This window comes from Pan paniscus, chromosome 14 (assembly GCF_029289425.2).
Source record: "Pan paniscus chromosome 14, NHGRI_mPanPan1-v2.0_pri, whole genome shotgun sequence".
NCBI classification, from domain to species: domain Eukaryota; kingdom Metazoa; phylum Chordata; class Mammalia; order Primates; family Hominidae; genus Pan; species Pan paniscus.
The window spans coordinates 29,008,824-29,028,963 of NC_073263.2; the positions used below are offsets into that span (position 1 = coordinate 29,008,824).

Consider the following 20,140-nt stretch of genomic DNA (forward strand, 5'->3'; position numbering starts at 1 on the left):
TTTCTCTCTTCTTTTTTCTCTCTTAATTTTCTAAATCCTGGTTATTATATCAAAGGTGCTTCAGAGCATCTATTGTCTGTGTGTGGATGCTCGTAACTACCCATCATTCCCAGTTTAAAAATTTCTGTTTTCTATTTTTCCTTTGCAGCCCATTCCCACCTCATTAAAATCTAGATGGATTGTGTTTGGTAAAAGCTACGCATATTTTCCTGGCCCTGGCAGTCCCCTTTGCTAAGATCCAGCCCTAGAGATCCTGCTCATATTTTAGATGCATGGAAAAAGGAGGGGTCTGGATGGAGGAACCCAAATAAACAGATGGTTGCCTTGACAATTTGTAAGAGACTCTTTCATGATCATTTTTCATGGTTTTCTCTTGAAATAAATAGTGAGACTGCGATACAATTTTTAACTCTTTGACCTCCTGCAAATGGTACCAAGGTTCACAAACTGCATAGAACACCAAAATGCCTCTGCCACAGAGCCACCTTTGGCTTTGACTCCTTCAAGGTCCCATCCTGCATTGCCCTAGGAAATGTTCATAGAGACCTATCTTCAAGGCAGATCATAGGTGTCCTGGGTGTAAACATGAGTGTGGCATAGCAAGGAGGCTGTGATACTTTGTAGAAGACAAAGATAGACAATTATTATGATATCGGGCAGGAAATCCTGGGGCAAGAGCATATGGAATGCATGAAATCACAGAGAAAGAGGGAATTCACTCCAAATTGGAGGGTTGGGCAGAGCCCTGGAGGAGGTGAGGTGGTGCTAAGGAGTATTGGGGAGCAGAGTTTAAGCCAAGGAAACTTGAGCCTGACTAGGATGACGGAGGGCAGGGGAGGGAAAGGAATTCCAAGTTTAAGGAAGACAAAGAAACAGAACTAATAAAATTGAACATTTTAACATTGACCTGCATGTTTCTACTATGTCAGTTTTTAGGTTGTTTGTATATTTGTTTGTAAATGTACTTTTTATAAAGCATTGACATAGAGGCTCTTGCTCTAAGATAGAAAAATGTGGGGCAATTCCATTTATATGTTTGAATTTCCTTTTACATTTCCCTATGCCCAGATTCCTTATCCAGGTTATCACACAAGCCTGAAGTTCTACAGGCCTTGTAGATGGAAGGCTTCCAAATTACAGTGCAGTTAGTAAAGCGTAGTGGCTTAAGACATAAGCTTTAGAGTTAGACCTGAGTTCATGACCCCTCATAATCACTTCCTGGCTTTATGTACACCTGACAGGCTGTGCAACCTCAGAGCCTCATTTACTCATCTGTAAAATGGAGATGATAATAGTGCTTATCTCACAGAGTTTTGTGAGAGTTACGTGAGATACAGTGCACAAGCCGTTAAGCACAGGGCCGGGCATCTGTTGTCGATCAGGTAGGTAATGCTTATCATTAGTTATTGCTGCAAAACACAGTGTTCATAAAGTTTTCTCCAAGGAGACCCACCATTAGGCTTTCCTATGACTTTTCTAAATGTTTGTTGCTACTTCAGTGCAAGAAAATATGCCAGGAGTAAAAATCACCACAAACTTTTTTAAATATTGGGAGCCAAAATGTCCCAAATTTCATAAGCCTGTGAGGTCATGATTTCTTTTCTTTTCTTTCTTTTTTTTTTTTTTTTTTTTTTTGAGACAGAGTCTCGCTCTGTTGCTCTGTTGCCTGGGCTGAAGTGTGGTGGCATGATCTCAGCTTACTGCAACCTCTGCCTCCTGGGTTCAAGCAATTCTCCTGCCTCAGCCTCCTGGGTAGCTAGGATTACAATTTTTAATAGAGACAGGGTTTCACCCTGTTGGCCAGGCTGGTCTCAAACTCCTGACCTCAGGTGATACCTCCCTTGGCCTCCCAAAGTGCTGGGATTACAGGCGTGAGTCACCACGCCCAGCCCATGGTTTCTTTTTATGCCAAATTACAACAGTCTAAACCTTCATTGTATTTGCCTTCAAGTTTAGTCTTTTTTCAGGTATCCAAGCATTTGGGTGAGTCCCTGGAGAATTTTTATTCAGAGGGGACCTCCCTATATGGCCCTTAGCTTGCTGCCATATTATCAGGACCAGTTTATCTCTCTCAAAATGAATTTCACTGAGTATTTTTCCTCTACCTGGAATTTAGGCCCCAGCCTCTGAAAGCTCCAAGAGAAGGAGTTGCTTCCTTCTCCCCCTAGCCCAAGGCCCCATGCTGATTTATTCAGTGATTTCTTCAAAGGACATTTTGTCTATGGGAAGGCTCACTTCCTTCAAAAGAAATCTCGCTCCCTTCAAGTGGCTCTCCAAAGACAACAAACAGCACCCATTGTTTGTGGTACCTAATTGTCATTGCCAGCTAGAAGGAACTAGGGCTCCTAGCAAGGATAGATGACTGCACAACTGGAGGAGGAAATACATAAGATGAGCCTAGGATATCTTGTGTCAGGAAGCAAGGAAGGTAGACAAGTGAGTTGTGCTAAAAGGACAGAGGGACCAAAAAGAAGGGCTGCAGACCAAAAAGGGGATACACTGAGCATCAAAAAATGGTAATTAGTGCAATGGACTAAAACATATTGTGTATGTCAAAATAGAAACATGAGTTTATAATTTATAATGATGTTTTTAAAAGGTGAGAGGAAACAAACAACAATCTCAACAACAACCTCATTGGGTACCATTTCCACAGTCTTTATTCAGGAAATTGGCATGTAAAAGATGATTAGGCATTTATCCTGTTCTTCCTGTACAAACTATATTGCAGGAAATTAAAATTGCCCTAGTTGTACAAACATATAGTTAGATAGAATACGTTCTAGTGTTGGATAGCACAGTAGGGTGACTGTAGTTAACAGTAATTTTTTTTTTTTTTCTGAGATGGAGTCTCACTTTTGTCGCCCAGGCTACAATGCAGTGACACGATCTCGGCTCACTGCAACCTCGGCCTCCAGGGTTCAAGGGATTCTCCTGCCTCAGCCTCCTGAATAGCTGGGATTACAGGTGCCTGCCACCATGCCTGGCTAATTTTTTTTTTTTTTAGTAGAGATGGGGTTTCACCATGTTGGCTGGGCTGGTCTCAAACTCCTGACCTCAAAGTGATCTGCCCACCTCGGCCTCCATAAGTGCTGGGATCATAAGTGTGAGCCACCATGCCTGGCCAACAATAATTTATTGTATATTTCAAAATAGCTAGAAGATAAGATTTAGAATGTTCCCAACACAAAGAAATGATAAATGTTTGCAGTGATGGATATCCTAATTACACTGATTTGATTATTACATATTGTATGCATGTATCAAAATATAACATGTACCCCATAAATATGTACAAATATGTATCAATTTAAAAATGTATATCAAAGAAGTCACCCCAGTTGAAGAAAAATTCTTTTTTTATATAAAAATTCCATCTAATAAACGCAAAAAGACAAAAATAATCAGAACATTATGTTGCAGTCCCCAGTGAAATAATTGATTGAGGTAATAATTATTAACAAATGAAGCCATTATATGAAAGGTTGATGGGGAACTTAACAGTGGAGATGAGGCTATCACATCCTGATCCACTCTAGCTCACTAAAATTGGAACACCCAGACACGGTGTGCTTCCCGACAGAATGAAACATGAAGCACACAGCATCACCTCTGAGATGTTATCCCAAAAATTGAACTTGAATCTGACCCAGATTTGAGAGCTAAATTTCACTTAAAGGGATGCAGGAACAGGTGAAGTGACATTACAAAGAAACAAAGAGGCAAATCCAGCATGTAGGACATTCTACAGGGAAGCTGACCCAGTTTCTGAACAAGTCAATGGCATGGCAGCAAAAGGAGAGGAGGGGTGGGGATTGCTGTTCATAGGAGACCCAAGATACTTAAAACCTGATGTAATACATAGACCTAGTTTGGATCCTGATTCAAACAAAGAAACCAGGAAAATTTTTTTTTAGAAACCAGCAAAATTTTTTTATGAGCTAGATATTGGATACCAAGGAATTATTGTCACTTTTATTGTTTTAATGGCATTGTGGTTAGGTAAGAAAATGTTCATAATTTTTAGCAATGCATACTACAGCATGTAGGGTTTTGCTTAGAAAATACTTTAACATAGAAATATTTTAACAGACCAGGTGCAGTGGCTCACACCTGTAATCCCAGCACTTTGGGAGGCCAAGGTGGGCAGATCACTTGAGGTAAGGAGTTTGAGACCAGCCTGGCCAACATGGTGAAACCCCATTTCTACTAAAATACAAAAATTACCTGGGCGTGATGGCACGCACCTGTAATCCCAGCTACTTGGGAGGCTGAGACAGGAGAATTGCTTAAACCTGGGAGGCGGAGTTTGCATTAAGCTGAGATGGCACCACTGCACTCCAGCCTGGGGGACAGAGTGAGACTCTGTCTCAACAAACAAACATACAAAAAAAAGAAATACTTTAACAAAGAAAAAAGAAAGACAAGGGACAAGTGAAAATAAGGTTAACAGTCTTGGTAATTGCTGAATTGGGGTGATGGGTATATGAAGAAAAAGTAAAAACATAAAAGTAAAAAAGGATAGATGAAACAAGTGTGCCAACACCTTGATGACGGTTGAACCTGGAAATAGGGATATGAAGACCTTTGGTATTTAGCTCTATTTTTCAGTATGTTTGAAATTTTTATAACATGTAAAGAAAACAAGGCACAATTCTACAACATGAATACATTTCTCAAAATCTGGGTCATGTGCACTGAGATCATAGTACATGTGCGATTTCACCAACATAGGAAGGACTGGACTACGGAAGTGCCGTGCCCTTCAGTGCCCTCTGTGCCCAAGAAGAGAAGCTGAAAATCGCCTCTCTTTGTGTAGATCCTCCAGTCTCACGCTAATCTCCTGTGAGCAACTGGTTAGCAAGGGCTCTCATACATCTCCTAAGAATAAGAAGTAATTTTCTAGTATAGAGCACTCTAAACTCTAATTTAGAATAAAACTGTTTCCTAAAGGGAACTATCTGCAGGAAGACGACTGAGCTGGAAGAAAGCATTCTTTAAATCAATGTAGGGAGCTTAGTTAGCTTTGCAGGCCTTCCCACCCCACCTGGCTCTGTCCACAATAGGGCTTTGCTCTGTCTTGATTTAATCCATACCTGCAGCTCAGGAGCTGTTTGCCTCCGGATAAATGCAAGCTACCACTTCTCTTTTAGAAAAACTGCGATAAAATATAACAAAAGATTTGCCATCTTAACTATTTCTGAGTGTACAGTTTATTGTTAAGTACACATGATCCTCAACTTCCAACAGGGTTATGACAATGCACTTTCAACTTAACGGTATTTTCAATTTACGAGGGATTTATCCTGCTTTAGCCCCATTGTAAGTCAAGGAGTTTTCTGAATGTGTTACGCCATCGTAAAGTGGAACAGTCATAAATGGAACCATCATAAGTGGGGAACAGTCTGTATATTGGCATTGTAGTGCGAATCCAGAACTCTTCATCTTCTAAGACTAAAACTCTGTATTCATTCAACAATTCCCTACTTCTCCCTGTCCCCAGCCCTTGGCAACCACCATTCCACTTTCTGTCTCTGTGAATTCGACCACTCTAGGTACTTCATATAAGTGGAATCGTACAGTATTTGTCCTTTTGTGACTGGCTTATTTCACTTAACATGATATCCTCAAGTTTCATTCATCCTAAGACGAATTTAGATGAGTTAGGCTTGTTTTGTAGCACGTGTCAGATTATTTAGGCATGTTTTGTAGCACCTGTCAGAATTTCCTTCCTTTTTAAGGCTGACTAATGTTCCACTGCATGCATACACCACATTTTGTTTATCCATTCCTCTGTTGGTGGATGTTCTGGTTGCTTCCACCTTTTGGCTATTGTGAATAATGCTGCTATGAGCGTGGGGGTATACTAAGCCACCACTTTTTGCAACATAAAGTTTTTCTCACAGATTTCAAAAGCCCTAGAAACAGCTTTCAGCCCAGGTTTGAGCTCAAGGTACTGTGAGCTTCTTTCCCTCTGAGAGGTCTGCCCAAGCTCACTGCCAAGGAGCATTAGCCCAAGTGAGCAGGAGGGAGCTCTGGACCTCACAACATCACAGAGCCCAGATGGGGGTCCCTGCCTTTTCCCTGGCACACTTTGTTTTAAAACAGTAGAAATAAAACATGCTCATGAGAGGGTAAAAAGTGGACATTCACTCCCTCCTGTTTTCCATTCCTTAAGGGTCGGCTGCTATTCCATGAATGTGTGAATCTTTCCAAAGCTTTATTCCAAACATATGCAAATGTGTATGTTTGCTTTGTTTTTTTAATAAAACTTTGCTTTCTCAGTCAACAATGTATATCATCTTTCCATATAATAGAAAGGCATTGAAAATCTAAAATATTCCACATTTTTATGCTGTTACCAACGATGCTGAATTGAAGATCCTTATGCATACAAGCTTGTGTATTTATGTGAATATTATTATAGCATAGATGTGCAAATGTTGGGTCAAGGTGTGCGTACATTCAATATTTTGATAGGTACAGCCAAGTCGCCTTCCTGAAGGATTATGCTAATTTACCTGTTAGCTTTAAAGAAAGGTTTCCATTTATTCTTTCAAGTTTAAGGCAGACATTCCAGTCTGTTCCTATTTGATCACTAAATACTTGCCTTTCTCTGAGCCTATACTACTTAATTAAAATCTGCTTGGAAAATCTCAGTTAAGTTAGTAAAATCATCTAGTTTTAACAACTATTGTCTGTTTACAGCCTTAGGCAATTTAGTGGGCAAAACTGTAATTGTATATTTCTAAACATGAGGAATTTCAAGATTTCTCCTCTGAGGGGTATCAGGGCATATAAAATCAATCATGTAAATATTTGCTTCTTTTACTTTCAGGATTACAGAAATATATTTTTAAATACCAAGTCTTTTTTGAGAAAACAGAAACAAACATTTGCTCCCTGATTCTTTCCTTTTCTGATGTTTAACTGTGTGAAAAACTAGAAAGATCAAGTCCTTCAAGGCTTTTATGCCAGTTTGCCTAGGAGAGATACCTGCCCCAAGCCCCAATTTTAATTACTCAAGCCAGTTGAATGGTGTGTGTATGTCAGCCTAGGCAAGCGACTTCACAGTTATATTTTAAATATGAAGATTTCATCGAATAAGGCAAAAAAATTGTTCATGGCATGCAAATTAGAAAATGAGAAATTGGCGGTTCCCATTAGCAACAAATATTCTGAGAAGAGTTTCATGGGAGGAGAGGCCATATACATCACGTTTATAAATATTTTTACTTCCCAGAAAAATAGGAGCTAGGATTGCAGCAGAGCCAAGCCCTGGCAGCCCTTTCGGGCGTCCCCAGGCAGTACCCTGAAGCCCAGGCTCGCCTTTTGTGCTTCCTGCGTCCGCTCCAGGCGTGTCTGCGCGGTGCGGAGGCGCATCCCCGCCAGGGGAGGGCTGGGAGCGGCCGCGCACCCAGCGGAGAGCAGGCTGTCCTTTTAGGGAGCCGGCATTGGTAAATGCTCTGTGGTTATGCGACTATTGATTTGCCTCACCCTGAGGACTCCAGTGGCAAAGTGACCCTCCCTCCTGCCTGTCCCCTCCCTTCCTGGCTCCCGCCCGCCCTCCCTCCCGCAGCAGCAAGATCTGATCGCTGCTGCCCTGCTCTCCTCCTCCTCTCATTCCTCTGCCTCCTGGATTCCTGAAGTTTAGGAGAAATAAGGTAGCCAAGGGAACCACATGGAAGTTGTGACAGCTCCCAGCGGCGCGCCCCTTTCGTGTGTGCCGGTACCTCGGCTTAGGAGTTGCCCGCTGACACCTTGAATGAAGGAGGTCCCCTTGCCAGCCAGCCTGCCGGGATGGGCCATTGCTGCTGCAAGCCTTATAACTGCCTTCAGTGCCTGGACAAGACGGTACTTTGCCTTCCCTCTCTCTTCTTCCCCCTCCTCCTTTGCAAGGGCAGAGAGAAAGCCGTGAGCCAGCCACCTCTGTGCCTGTCCCCCTAGCATGCGTGTGCGCTTTGTTGGTGAACAGGAGGCTCCCTTTACTCGTTCCAATGTGCTGAATTGTGAGTGGTGTTCACAGAAACATTTGCTCTCACATACTCTGCAGTGCCTTACATAATTCTGTATTCCTGCAGTCTCAAATGTAACTGTTGCATTTTCCTGAAATAGTAGGATTCTGCTCCAACATCTTGAAATCAAAACTGCCAAGAGATCTTTGCAATATTCTTAATGCATTTTAATGTACCTGTGAAACCTAAGACGTTCCACTGGGGAATTTAGATTAGTTAGGCATGTTTTTCTTCGCCAAGTGCTAACTTTGAAAGTTTACCACTCTTTTTTCAAAACAGCACTCATTCTTGTAATTTACATTCTTCACATCAGAGAAGAAAGCACACAGTATAGTTGTTCTATCTGTACTTCTTTGCATCACGGAGAGATGAATAAACATAGAAGTGAAAACTTAAAAAGCCAGAGAGAGTCTGAGGGTGTGTTCAAGTCTTCCTAGGAGAAAAATTCACAGCCAGGGAACTGAAAATAGAGTATGCAAGAATTATATAGCAATTCCAACACAAAGCCTTTCTTTGCTTTTGACATTTGCCTACTGTTGTGAGCTAGCAGAGGGATTAGGATATGCTTTTAATTTCATTACTAGAAATCTGTTGGCAAGAACTCTTGTCTCTGTGAGATATTTTATTGTCATGCATATTTGGATTTCTACAAGATGCATGAAATGGGATTTCACAATTGAATTGTGGAAATTGCCTTCTTCCTACCCATGTGGACATCAGCTATCTAGATAGCTTGAGGTATGTGACCAGGAGAAGGAAAATATATGGCTTAATATACATGCTCATCAAAAAGCGGTCACTTGGGAGCATCTTAGTTACCAGTCTGCTTATGAACTTTGACCTAAAGTAGGGTTACTTACCACCTAGGAAAATTAAACTGATACCTTAAAAGTCACTTACTAGTTTTGCTCCAATAGAAATAACTACTTCAGTGGATTTGGCTTTGCTACCATGAGTATGAACTAAAATATTTATATACACATTTATGTGCTTTTAACAGAAAGAAATATAAAGCATTTGCGCTCAATTGTCTGCACATCTAACACTGAAGTGATTAAGCCTTTTGCGAAGTGGTCACAAAAGAGTATTGAAGACTTACAACAATAGTCATAATAAAAGGGAAAGATTTGCTACATGTAAAACAGTATTATAAATTTCATATTTCTAAATCCTAATGCAAAAGTTTTAGAAATAGAGGCTGTAATATGGAGGACTTTTGGTTTGAGAAAGTATGTTTCAAAGGGAATCTGTTTCCCTATTTTGTTTTAAATCAAGTTCTTGAAAATGATTATCCCTATGTCATTCTTGAATTCAGAGATTTTGGAAGATAATTTAATGTTACTTCATCTCTTTAGCAGTATGATGTTTAAGTAACTTTCCAGTGTTTTAGCTTTGAAACTTCCAGTTCTATACAAATTATTTTTTACTGATGAAAACTTTAAAACTTACACTGCTTTTACCAGCTTTTTCATTATGTTCACACCTACATTTCTTGTCTTTTCTTTGCTATATTTCAGAATAGTATTCCCATTTGAAGTTTTATACATATATTTTCACCGGTGCTCTTTTAATGAACTGAGGACTTTCTTTTTAAATTAAAAAACACATTGTTTTATGTAGTTGCCTACTTTGCAGAATAACTTCACAGGCAGTATGCCAAAATCATTTATTTAATTGATAGTTACCTATTGGGCCAGGTATTGTATACTAGGAGCATGATAGGATTCCATTCCAACTTCAAACTCTAGAAATCAGAATTCCCAAATCCCACAACAAAGTTCTTCAATCTGTTAATCAACTCTAACCACCCCAATAATGTTGATACACAGTTTAAAAGAGGCCTGGTAAAATTGTTGATAGAGTTGTTTCTGATTACCTTAACCTAGCTTGATAAACCTTAAAACAATAAATATCTCCTCAGAACTTCATATAGATCAAAATAGCAAACTTCATTTTGAGAAATCAAAACAATTTAACAGTTTGATCATAGTGCAGCTAAAGCTGTTCTGAAAAACATGGTGGGACAATTAAAGATACTTTTAAAGTAATCAGTTCCAGAGATCTGACCGAAAACTGAATATCAACTAAAAATCATGAATATGAGGATGCTTATTTAGCATTAATTTTTTAGGGGAAACTGGAATCTTGCCTAGAGTATATAATGAAAAAAAATGTTAAGTGAACAAATTGTCTAAAAGCTGTTTGTGCTTATGTATTTCCAACTTATAAAGACCTATCCATTGGAAATATTTATTACTGGTTTACTCTGTGCCTTGTTACTATTGGGACCATCAAATAATTCTTAAAAGGCATGGCCGGCCCTTATGTAGTTTACCGATAATTGGTTTGGTTGTATTTCTACCTTTTCCAGAGAACTTATAAGTGGATAGGCAACAATAACACACACAGAACAATTAAACATTAGCACAAGACTGGAGTATAATTAAGTGAAAGTTATGCGGTACTGACCATACCTGTTTCTGGAATTTAGTGAAAGGAGAAGTCAGGCTAGAACCATAGGCAAGGTTTCTTGGCAAAAGTGGAACATGAATTACCCTTTGAAGAATGGGTGGAATTTTATTAAACTAAAGAGAAGGAATGTATTCCAAGCAAGGAGCACATAAGGAAAGGTCTTTTAGCTTCATTTTATGAAACATGAGAGGGGCAACCTCATGGTAAACACAGTGGGAGATATGGTGCATAGGGAGTGTGGGGAAGTTTCCAGCATGAAAGCCAGACCCAGGTTTTTTGTTGGTTGATTTGTTTTTTGTTTTGTTTTGTTTGAGATAGGGTCTCCCTCTGTCACCCAGTCTGGAGTGCAGTGGTGTGATCATGGCTCACTATAAACTTGAACTCCCAGACTCAAACAATCTTCCCACCTCAGCTTCCCAAGTAGCTGGGACCACAAGTGTGCACCACCACGCTCAGCTATTTTTTTTTTTTTTTTTTGGCAGAGCTGGGGTCTCGCTATATTGCCCAAGTTTGTCTCAAACTTTTTGGCTCAAGTGATCCACCCACCTCGGCCACCCAAAATGTTGGGATAATAGGTGTGAGCCACCATGCCTGGCCAAAGACCCAGGTTTTTAAACTTGAGCTAAATAAAAAGTAGGGATCTATCTTGGGCTTTTGAGCAGAGATGCAGTCTGTAGAAAGACTCGTCCACAGGTATTTGAAAGGAATGATATGACCCAGATGGATCCCAAAGGGCCCATTCACCTACAGACTCAACCTGATCCAGGATGAAGCCAGGAGCTCTACATGCACAGAAACTCCTTATCCATAACCTTCCTGAGCTGATGATTGTTAGAATTGTTGAGTTATTAAGAGGAATAAACTAGATGTATGAACTATAATACGAGCTTCCTTTTTAACGATACGAAATATAACTGACAAGCAAACAATAACAAGCCTGATCAACATGTTATTTCTTTTTAGAGTCAAAAGTCTAGCTCATAAGAAGCCTTGATGCGAATGGAATCTGAGCCAGCGAGTTGCTCTATAAGAATCTGGTGGCCTCAAAAGCCTTCTGGGCTCATCTCCCATATCCCTGCTCCCCTGAAATGTTCCTGGCCCTGGTGACTGCCTTTCCTAAGCTCCCTTCACTGTCCAACTCCTCTTGTAATGGACTGTTATTCCTCAGACCATGTTATAGATTCAGTCCAACAGCAACACTTGCTGGTTTAGGTATGGTCCTGTCCCTTTAGGGGTTAATTTGCATATCTCTACCCTAGCCTTGATTCTAATCTCAGAGGCTAGTCTTATTTACCTTGTCTCTAAATTCTTGGCAGGGGTGGGAGTTGGGAGAGGCACCTCACTGTTCCTCCCATGTATGTGTATGTGCTCTGACAGTAATAAATTTGGGAGGGTTATTAGAGGAAGATAGAATCCAGAAGGATCAAGAAACTTCTTAAGTGATACACAAATGGATTAAAACGCAGGCAACTGGCTAATTCTCCTTTTTCCTGCACTTACTCTGAGACCAGAATTTCCCAGCATGACTTCTTTGGATCAGCATTTCTTCTCCTTGGCCCCATTAATCTCTGTCCTTTGCCATTGTTCATTAGTAATCCAGGTATGGTGTGATATTCCCTTATTAACTACAGCCTCTTGGGAAAGCTAGATATCTTTTTACCCAGTGACTCTTCCCCACATGCACAAAGGCAAAGGCTGAAATTATGCGTTTGTAATCATTTTGATTTCTTCTAATACACAGTATGACTTTGCTCATTTTTCATACAAGTAGACACTGAAATGTATTGAAGAGTATTAAATGGGAAGGATACTTTGTTTCTGACAAGCCTATATGAAATTTCATTTCACAGCAGAAAAGCAGATCATTATACAAAAACACAGAGGCCCTAGTGTTAATTATATGTGGAAGAAATAATACTTATTGATTAACTCAAGGCATGCTATCAGTACTTCTTTAAAGCTATAATAACTGAAATGAAAAACAAAAGGTCAATCCACCTCCTATGGGATTTTCCCACAGAGCTATTATATATTATGGATCTGGCCAATCTTCATAGTATTAGTATTGAAAACGAGTGCGATAGCCACAAAAGGTGGTATGAAAACAACTCAGATACTTGTATTTTGTTGCTGTTTCCTTGCAGCTGGTTCATTTTGAAATACAAAAGAGAGTGTTTTCATATGAAGATGAAGTTCTACCATGTTGATTTTAAACCCTAATTTAAACTCATAGAGCCCTACGTAAAAAGCAATAATGTTTCTGAGAAGCGTAAAAAAACCTTTAACCTTTTTGCAATTTAGTGTGCATGTGTGCCACATTTGAATTTTTTTAATTCACAATTTTAAAAGATCTGGAGGTTTCATCAAATACCAGAATTCTATAGCTCTCTTATTTAATTTCCTGTTGTGGTTCGATGGTTTAGCTTGGGAAAAAATGGCCCAGCTCACAGGGTTGGATTTTCCTGATCCACACGGATTTCAGAGCAGGCTAAAAATATAGGAAAGATTATTTGGAAGTCTTTGGGCTTACGTGTATATTTTTAAATTTACATATACATGTATTTTCTTTTTTAAAAAAAATCAGGTGGGGAAGAAGGAGCTGATGAAAATGCTCAAATCTGCAGTGAGTTTGATGAAATTGTGCTCAGTACCCCATGTAGCCAACCAAGAATTCCTGCAGGGAATTTCATAGACCAGAGGCAGAAAGTTAGAGGGAAAAGGGGCCCATCTGATGGACTGAGAGAGGTTCCCAAAAAGTCCCAGATGCTGTTTTGCCTGGGGTACTCTCTGCATATGCTGCTGCTCTCAGTTTAAATCTCCAAGACAGCCTTGCCCTGCTGGGTTAGATCACAGTGTTCTGTAATTGTTCATCCATTTACTGACTCTCTGGACGTCAAGCTTCTTGAGAGCAGAAATGTCTGCCAGGCACATAGTAGGCACTCAGTGAGTATGTGTTATTTGGTATACATTTCCTATTTCTGGATGAACTGGGGTGAAAGCACCTCAGATTTACCCAGCGTTCAGTTTTAGGAGTAAATAGCTGTTCTGTTGGTTTCTAATTTGAGGAGTGGCACAGGTGGCTGATGCCCAAGCAGAGAATCACACGGATGATGCTAACAAGGACGGGCGTTTTCACTTCCCATTACCACCAGCTTCACGGGATAGCATCAACCATCAGAAGAGATAACGCCCATTGACCACACATGTTAAAATAACAGAGTATGGGAGGCTTGCCTGGGCTTTGGCCACACATCTGATTGCTTGAGGTTAATGGGATGATTAGTGGGTTGTCTGCTTTGCAAGGCTGCTCTAGCAAGGAAAAGTGAAAGGCAGTATCCCCGCGAGTTTGCAAAGAGTCTTAGATTGGGAGCCATGTCTAAAAAGAAGTGGAGGCTTCACTGTAGCAGACTTGCAGGGGTATGTTTAAGGCAAGACGTACAGGGAGTGAGTTGGATGTTTCATGGGAGTAGCTTGTCTTGCATTCCATCTGTGAATAAGAGATAGACCACACTAGAATGAATGGAGAACTCAGCGTGCAAAGGAGAGCGGTACATGAACAAATGAAAGAGGTAGCTAAGAAGAAACAGCTGCTGTTTGGGGGCTTAAATAAATGTTCTTAAAGTGTCAATTTCCAGTTAAGCCTGTCATAGAGTAAACAGAATTTTAGAGGAGTGGCCTCGTTAGGCTTTGCAATTTCTGGACTATATCACCAGGGCAGTTTGGATGATTAACACTGAGTTCTATTTTTAGCCCTCTTGAGTGAAAACAGGAGCTCATGTACTTGGCACTCATTAGGAATTTTCCACTCATCCCCCATTTAGAGAGGCACTGATCTAACCCTGGGCCCTTAGAGGAGGCCTTGATCATATTTCAGTCAACCCACAGTGTCATCACCCAGACCAGGCATAGTTTGGGGAATGGAGGGGAGTAATGACTTGAGATCCTTTCCAAGGGAATCCCGGGTGTTCAACAGAACCTAAGGGCCTTGCAAGATCACACTGGATTCTGTTGAACCTTGATGGATGGAGGAATAACTTTTTGAGGCAAAGAGCAGTAAATGGAAGATTCCTTTAAGTTCACTCTTGCCTAAGGAACAGTGTTCCTGCAGTCACAGCTATTGACTCATTTCATTGCAGGGTGGCACTACGTCATTCTGGTTTGGCTTGCAGGAAGCAAAAAGTAACTTACTTTATGCAGAGGATTCATAAATTAGAAGAGTTGATATCATTTCAAAAACAAGCACTTATGGAGGAAGGGCTGTCGCCAAACTGCGCAGGCTGGCCTCAGCGAGCCAGAGCAGAGCTGTGCCAGCATCTTCAGCAGCAACATATTCAGAGGTCATCAGACAGCATCCTTCTAGAAGCTGGTGGGGAAAACTAAACAACTACTCTCTCAGAAGTTATAGCCCAAGTAAGCGATGCTGAAATGGGTCCAGACGCTGGAAACAGACTAATGTGCAACTCACAAATCAACACCCAGGACACAGACAGGCAGTTCAGGCTGTGGAGTGGGATGTGAATGCAGCCAGGGCATTCTTTCATTGAGACAGAGTAGTCAGGAGCGGACCCTGCCTCTCTCCCAGTCAGACATGAAAAGCTTCATGGTAATAAGTGCTCAGATCCAAGCCGAGGCTCAGTGCAATTTGGATCTTGTTGTTTCATCTATCTAAGCATGGCTAGGAGGGGAAATCTTGGTGTGCTCGTGTTTGATGAAGAGTGTGGACGATGGGTGGAAACTCCTGCCTTTGCCATTTCCTGGTGGGTTGTGCAGGGGCCAGCCGCTTCACCATAGAGTCCCAGTTTCCTCCTCCATAAAGACAAATAAGACCCGGGACGCTCTGGACAGTGTCTGGAGGAGTAAATGACATAAAGGGCTTACCTAACATTGTGCCTGGACTACAGAGAGTGTTTGGTGGTGGACAGCATGAATCACCTGTAGTAATTAGTAAATAATACTTAGCCAGAACTTGCCAGAGTTAAGTTATTTTCCTTGACATTTGAGTCATCAGGTTTGTTGCTTATCTTTGGCAGCCAACCCTTCCTTGGAAAGCCATCTAATGACTATAGTTTGGAACTGGCTGGTTTTAGGGCCTGAACTTGCAAAAGGGTGGATGGGGTCATTTTCATTGGGTCTTCGTGATCTGTTTTAATAGCCTCTGCTTCCCCAAATGGAGATGGTACAAGGTCTCTAATCTCACTTCTATCTCCTTTCCACTTCCTTGCCTCTCTCTCTCCCCATCCCCTTCCTTCCTTTCTTTTCTTGCTTTTTTTTTTTTTTACATTCTCACTTGGTTTCCATCAATCTTATTTGTGTTTCTCCTAAAGCAACAGATGGACAGGGAAGGCCTGACCACAAAACATCAGCATTAGGTTTTCACCAAAGTGATTCAAGTCTGAAGGTCTTCATCAGCAGTCTCCCTCATAGTCAGCGCCATACCGAAGAGGCCTGTCCCTCTCATAGGGCCTTCCAGCCACTTCTTCCCCACAGGCCTGATTCTTCTGTGGCTGGGAGTGTGGACTGATTTGTTATGATGTGAGAGATCCCTAGGGCATGACTGTTAACGTCCAGCAGGGGCCATGACAGGGAGCTGAGGGAGATGTTGGCTTTCAGTTAGAAATTAGAGTTGATTTGTTGTTTTTGTTATTTTCTGATTGTTCACTGCCTGGCCCAGTCTAAGTCTTTGCAACTCTCATTACTCTGAGAGTGAACACTGTATAATGCTATTTCTGGACTGATAAGCATACTATTTCAATTCTCTGGCTGTGTTTAGATAATTATTTAGGAACGTGTTTAGGAATTAGAGAATATGAGTATTCAGAACTATTCTTGACAGTAAAAGCAAGTTGGTTTTTCCACTAGGTTAAGATTATTTCAGGGTCAGTACCAAAATTAGTGCTCTCCAAAATACCAAATTTGCTTAACCTACAGGAACACATTGATTGTCATCTGGTCATATTATGCTGCTGTTTGAATGAGTATGTAATCCCTGTGATCGGTCTGATTAGAACATGTTCCCTGTTCTGGCTTCTCCAATCTCTGAACCACGTCAAAAATTAAGCAAAATCAGGGCAGACCAGGAAGGTGCTTACAAAAACAGAGCATAAGGCCAGTCACGGTGGCTCACACCTGTAATCCCAGTACTGTGGCAGCCACAGATTGGACAGATTGCTTAAGCCCAGGAATTTGCGACCAGCCTGAGCAACATGGTGAAACCTCGTCTCTACTAAAAATACAGAAAATTAGCTGGGCATGGTGGCATGCACCTGTAGTCCCTGCTACTTGGGAGGCTGAGGTGTGAGGATACATTGAGCCTGGGAGGTAGAGGTTGCAGTGAGCCATGATTACACCACTGCATTCCAGGCTAGGTGACAGAGCGAGATCTTATCTCAAAAAAAAAAAAAAGTATAAGACTGATATGCAAATTCTAAATGCATTTAGATAATTAATATGGAAAAGCACCTATTATATATAGGGTGTTATCCAGTTGCAAATGAAATAAAAGGAAACAGAAATATAATAACAACTTACACTTGTATGAGCTTGCTAAATGCTGGACACTAACTACATCACATACATTAATTTAATCCTCATGACAACCCTGCACAGTGGGTGTGGCATTAGAGTAGGAATATTGAGATACAGAGTAGGATTATGCAATAAAATACATGCTCTCAGATGTAGTTGTTAACTCTGAAATTCAGGGAAAACAAGGATGCTATGGGCTGGGATGGAAGGAGAGAACTTCAGAAATGAGATGGGAGGTGTCCGTTGGGTCTGTCTTAGTGTCTTTGGGATGCTGTAACTAAATGTCATAAACTGGGTGGTTTATAAATAACAGAAATTTATTTCTCACAATTCTGCAGTCTGGGAAGCCCAAGATCTAGGCTCCAGCAGTTTCAGTGTCAGGTGCGGGCCACTTTCCCGTAAACATTAGTACCTTCTGGCTGTATCCTCACACGGAGGAAGGGGCAAGGCAGCTCCCTGGGATCCCTCTAATTTTATTCCTGAGGGCTCCACCCTCATGACCTGATCACTTCCCAGAAGCCCCACCTCCTAATATCATCAGCTTGGAGGTGAGGATTTCAACATGAATTTTAGGGGGATTTAGGGGGACACATACCTTCAGACTATAGCAGGGTCCATTTCCCTCAGGGACAGATCTATTGCTACATTTTCTTAAGGAAACCATTAGCTAATAATTTTTGACTCCCACAATGAAAATAGCTCTCAGCGTATTATGAAATAGAGTTTTATTTTTGGCATGATGAATATTATGACACAGCTTAGCAAATGCCCTCTGGATAACCCGAGACCCTCCCACCAACCCAAAGCAGCACACTTGTTCCCCGCGTCTAAAAACAGCACACCAGAAACAATATTGTGAGAACGGTCTGGTCACATTCCGCACACGTCCTTCAGAGGTGCTGAAACCAAAGGCAACAGTGGTTAAGGAAGAAAGAACATTCTCAAGGCCCCGATGATACTCATGCTAGGTATTCGGTCCACATTTTACTCAAAATTCCCTCCCTGGAAATCACTTTGCTTCGAGAGTCCATGCTACAGAATGACAGAGACTTTCTTTGAAGGCCTGTAGTTTTGGTATCTCAAACTTGAAGAGAATTTATATAGCACATCTTTTCTGGTAATTGTGAGTAATAAAATCATAATATGCTGTTTATAGTGACTCAATAACGCAGATTACAAATTCAGCACATCTTCAACTACTTCCCTACTTTATATCAGAGGATGTATTTGATTTGAAAACAACTTAGCAGTCATTTAGTTATATGGGGCATTTTTTGCACTAAATGGTATTTCAAGCCTGAGATTTCCTTTTTTCATCTATTGATGCTGACAGTGGAACAAAAAACTTGGAAACCTTAAATATTGTTGTTGGTGGTATTACAAAGAGAAATGTTTCATGCTAAGCCTTCTGCCCTGATCTTTATTATTGATTAAGTAGCTAATCATGTATGGACAAAAGGGTAAGTTTAAAAAACAGTTGGTAAAACAAGCATTTGGCCCTCAGAGAAATATGGCACAGACTTTTTTAATGGTCGGAAATCTCATAGTAGTGATAATAATAAACACTGTATAATAATATGTGGCAATAGATTAATGGGTGGGACATAAATTTGCAAAGAATTAATGCAGGATGATATACAGGAGTGTAATCGAGACAAAAACACAACCACGGGTATTATTAATATTATAATGCAAGCTTTGCCATTTGAATGGGATACAAATGAATGAGTCAGACTTGACTTTGTAAGTTTTTACATGCTTATATAATGTGAAAATTATCTCCTAAGGACTAGACTTATAAATATTTGCTTAATACGATTCATTAATTAATCATGTGAAAGTGCTTATCTAGCATAAAACTAGGGGACTCTCGGTATCCGTTTTTGTTTTTTCAGAATGAAAGTGCCCTTGTGAAAGAAAAAGAGCTGTCAATCGAACTTGCAAACATCAGGGATGAAGTTGGTAAGTAGGGCATTGAAAATGAGGAGCATAAAGAATGTCTTTTCCTGATTCCTGTGAATGTGTAACAAAAGCAATTATGCCTCCTGTAATAAGCCAGTGCAAACCTGCCTAGATGAATGAAGTATCTTACCCAGCACAGTGGTGGGCTGCTGTAGCCTTAGCAGGGAATCATAATTTTCACGTCTCTGTTGTTATAAAGACAGCTTCCTAACAGTTCACAGTGGAACTCATCAGGCCTTGACTCTGCTATTTGCAGATGGCAGCTCATTCATCAGTCTGCATTGATCCATCTGGGTCCCCTCTTATAAAATGAGATGCTGTCTGCAAGATGCAGATGTTCCATGGCTTCCTGCCACTGTCTACCCTGTCGTGAAATACTCTGTGATCTAGAACAAGGTCAAAAGCACAAATCTGGTTGGATTAAAAATATGAGAGTTCATGTTGAAATTTCTAATATTTGGCTGATGAAACGGTTTGGTTCAGTCTGGACCATGGAGACCTTACAAATAAAATGATCCCCAAACCCTGGGGATGTGGCTTTCACTGTAGGTCAAGGACAGGACCAGATATTTGCCATATTCTCATTGCTTGATCCCATCTTCCCTCTTGACCATCTGTTATTCTCTTTCCCCAGGAATCAGTCAGCAAAGCTGAAATACACATGGTCTGTTCCTATTGCCCGCTATTCTCTTTACCAGTGAGCACTCCTCCTCCATCTAGTGTGGTCCTGGGAGCAGCCCACCATGTGCAGGTGTGGCTTCCTCCGTGAGTGAAGGGATTGGAGCAATCCCAGGTGTCCTTGGCAAGTAGCCAGCCATGCGGACAGGCGGAAGGCTGAACTTCCCCAGGGACCACAGGCCCTCAGGTGTGCAGAATAGTGAGATCCAAGCATAGCTTTCCCCAACCCTTTGTACTCCTCTCTCCCTTTGTTAAAATGTTTTGTTTTTCTCCCCTGTGAGTTCTGTGACTTCTTTTAACATTAAAGTAGGTCTGCAATGGTCTCTTCTCCTCTCTAAGGACAGCAGATGCTTGTGGTGAAACAACAAATAACAGGCCCCTTCCCAGACTTGCTAGTGGGTGATCCGGAGCAGCAGGACCCTGCTACTGCTGCAGGGACACCTACACCCGGACACCCCTTCTCCCCCGCCAGGAGAAGCCCAGGGGTT

The 20,140-nt window shown here is 41.1% G+C and overlaps 1 protein-coding gene across 4 annotated transcripts in view; it reads left to right on the plus strand.

The window, feature by feature from the left end:
- Positions 1 to 20,140, plus strand: part of MTUS2 (microtubule associated scaffold protein 2) — a 680,252-nt gene that overhangs the window by 594,402 nt on the left and 65,710 nt on the right. For 3 of the 4 annotated variants that reach the window (XM_063595693.1, XM_034936505.3, XM_034936506.3), the window contains one exon: positions 18,908 to 18,974. In XM_063595693.1, coding sequence (XP_063451763.1) covers positions 18,908 to 18,974 — 67 coding nt within the window. Of the gene's footprint in view, positions 1 to 7,404; positions 7,855 to 18,907; positions 18,975 to 20,140 lie in introns of those variants that run through there. The other variant, XM_008971601.4, reaches the window with a different exon arrangement.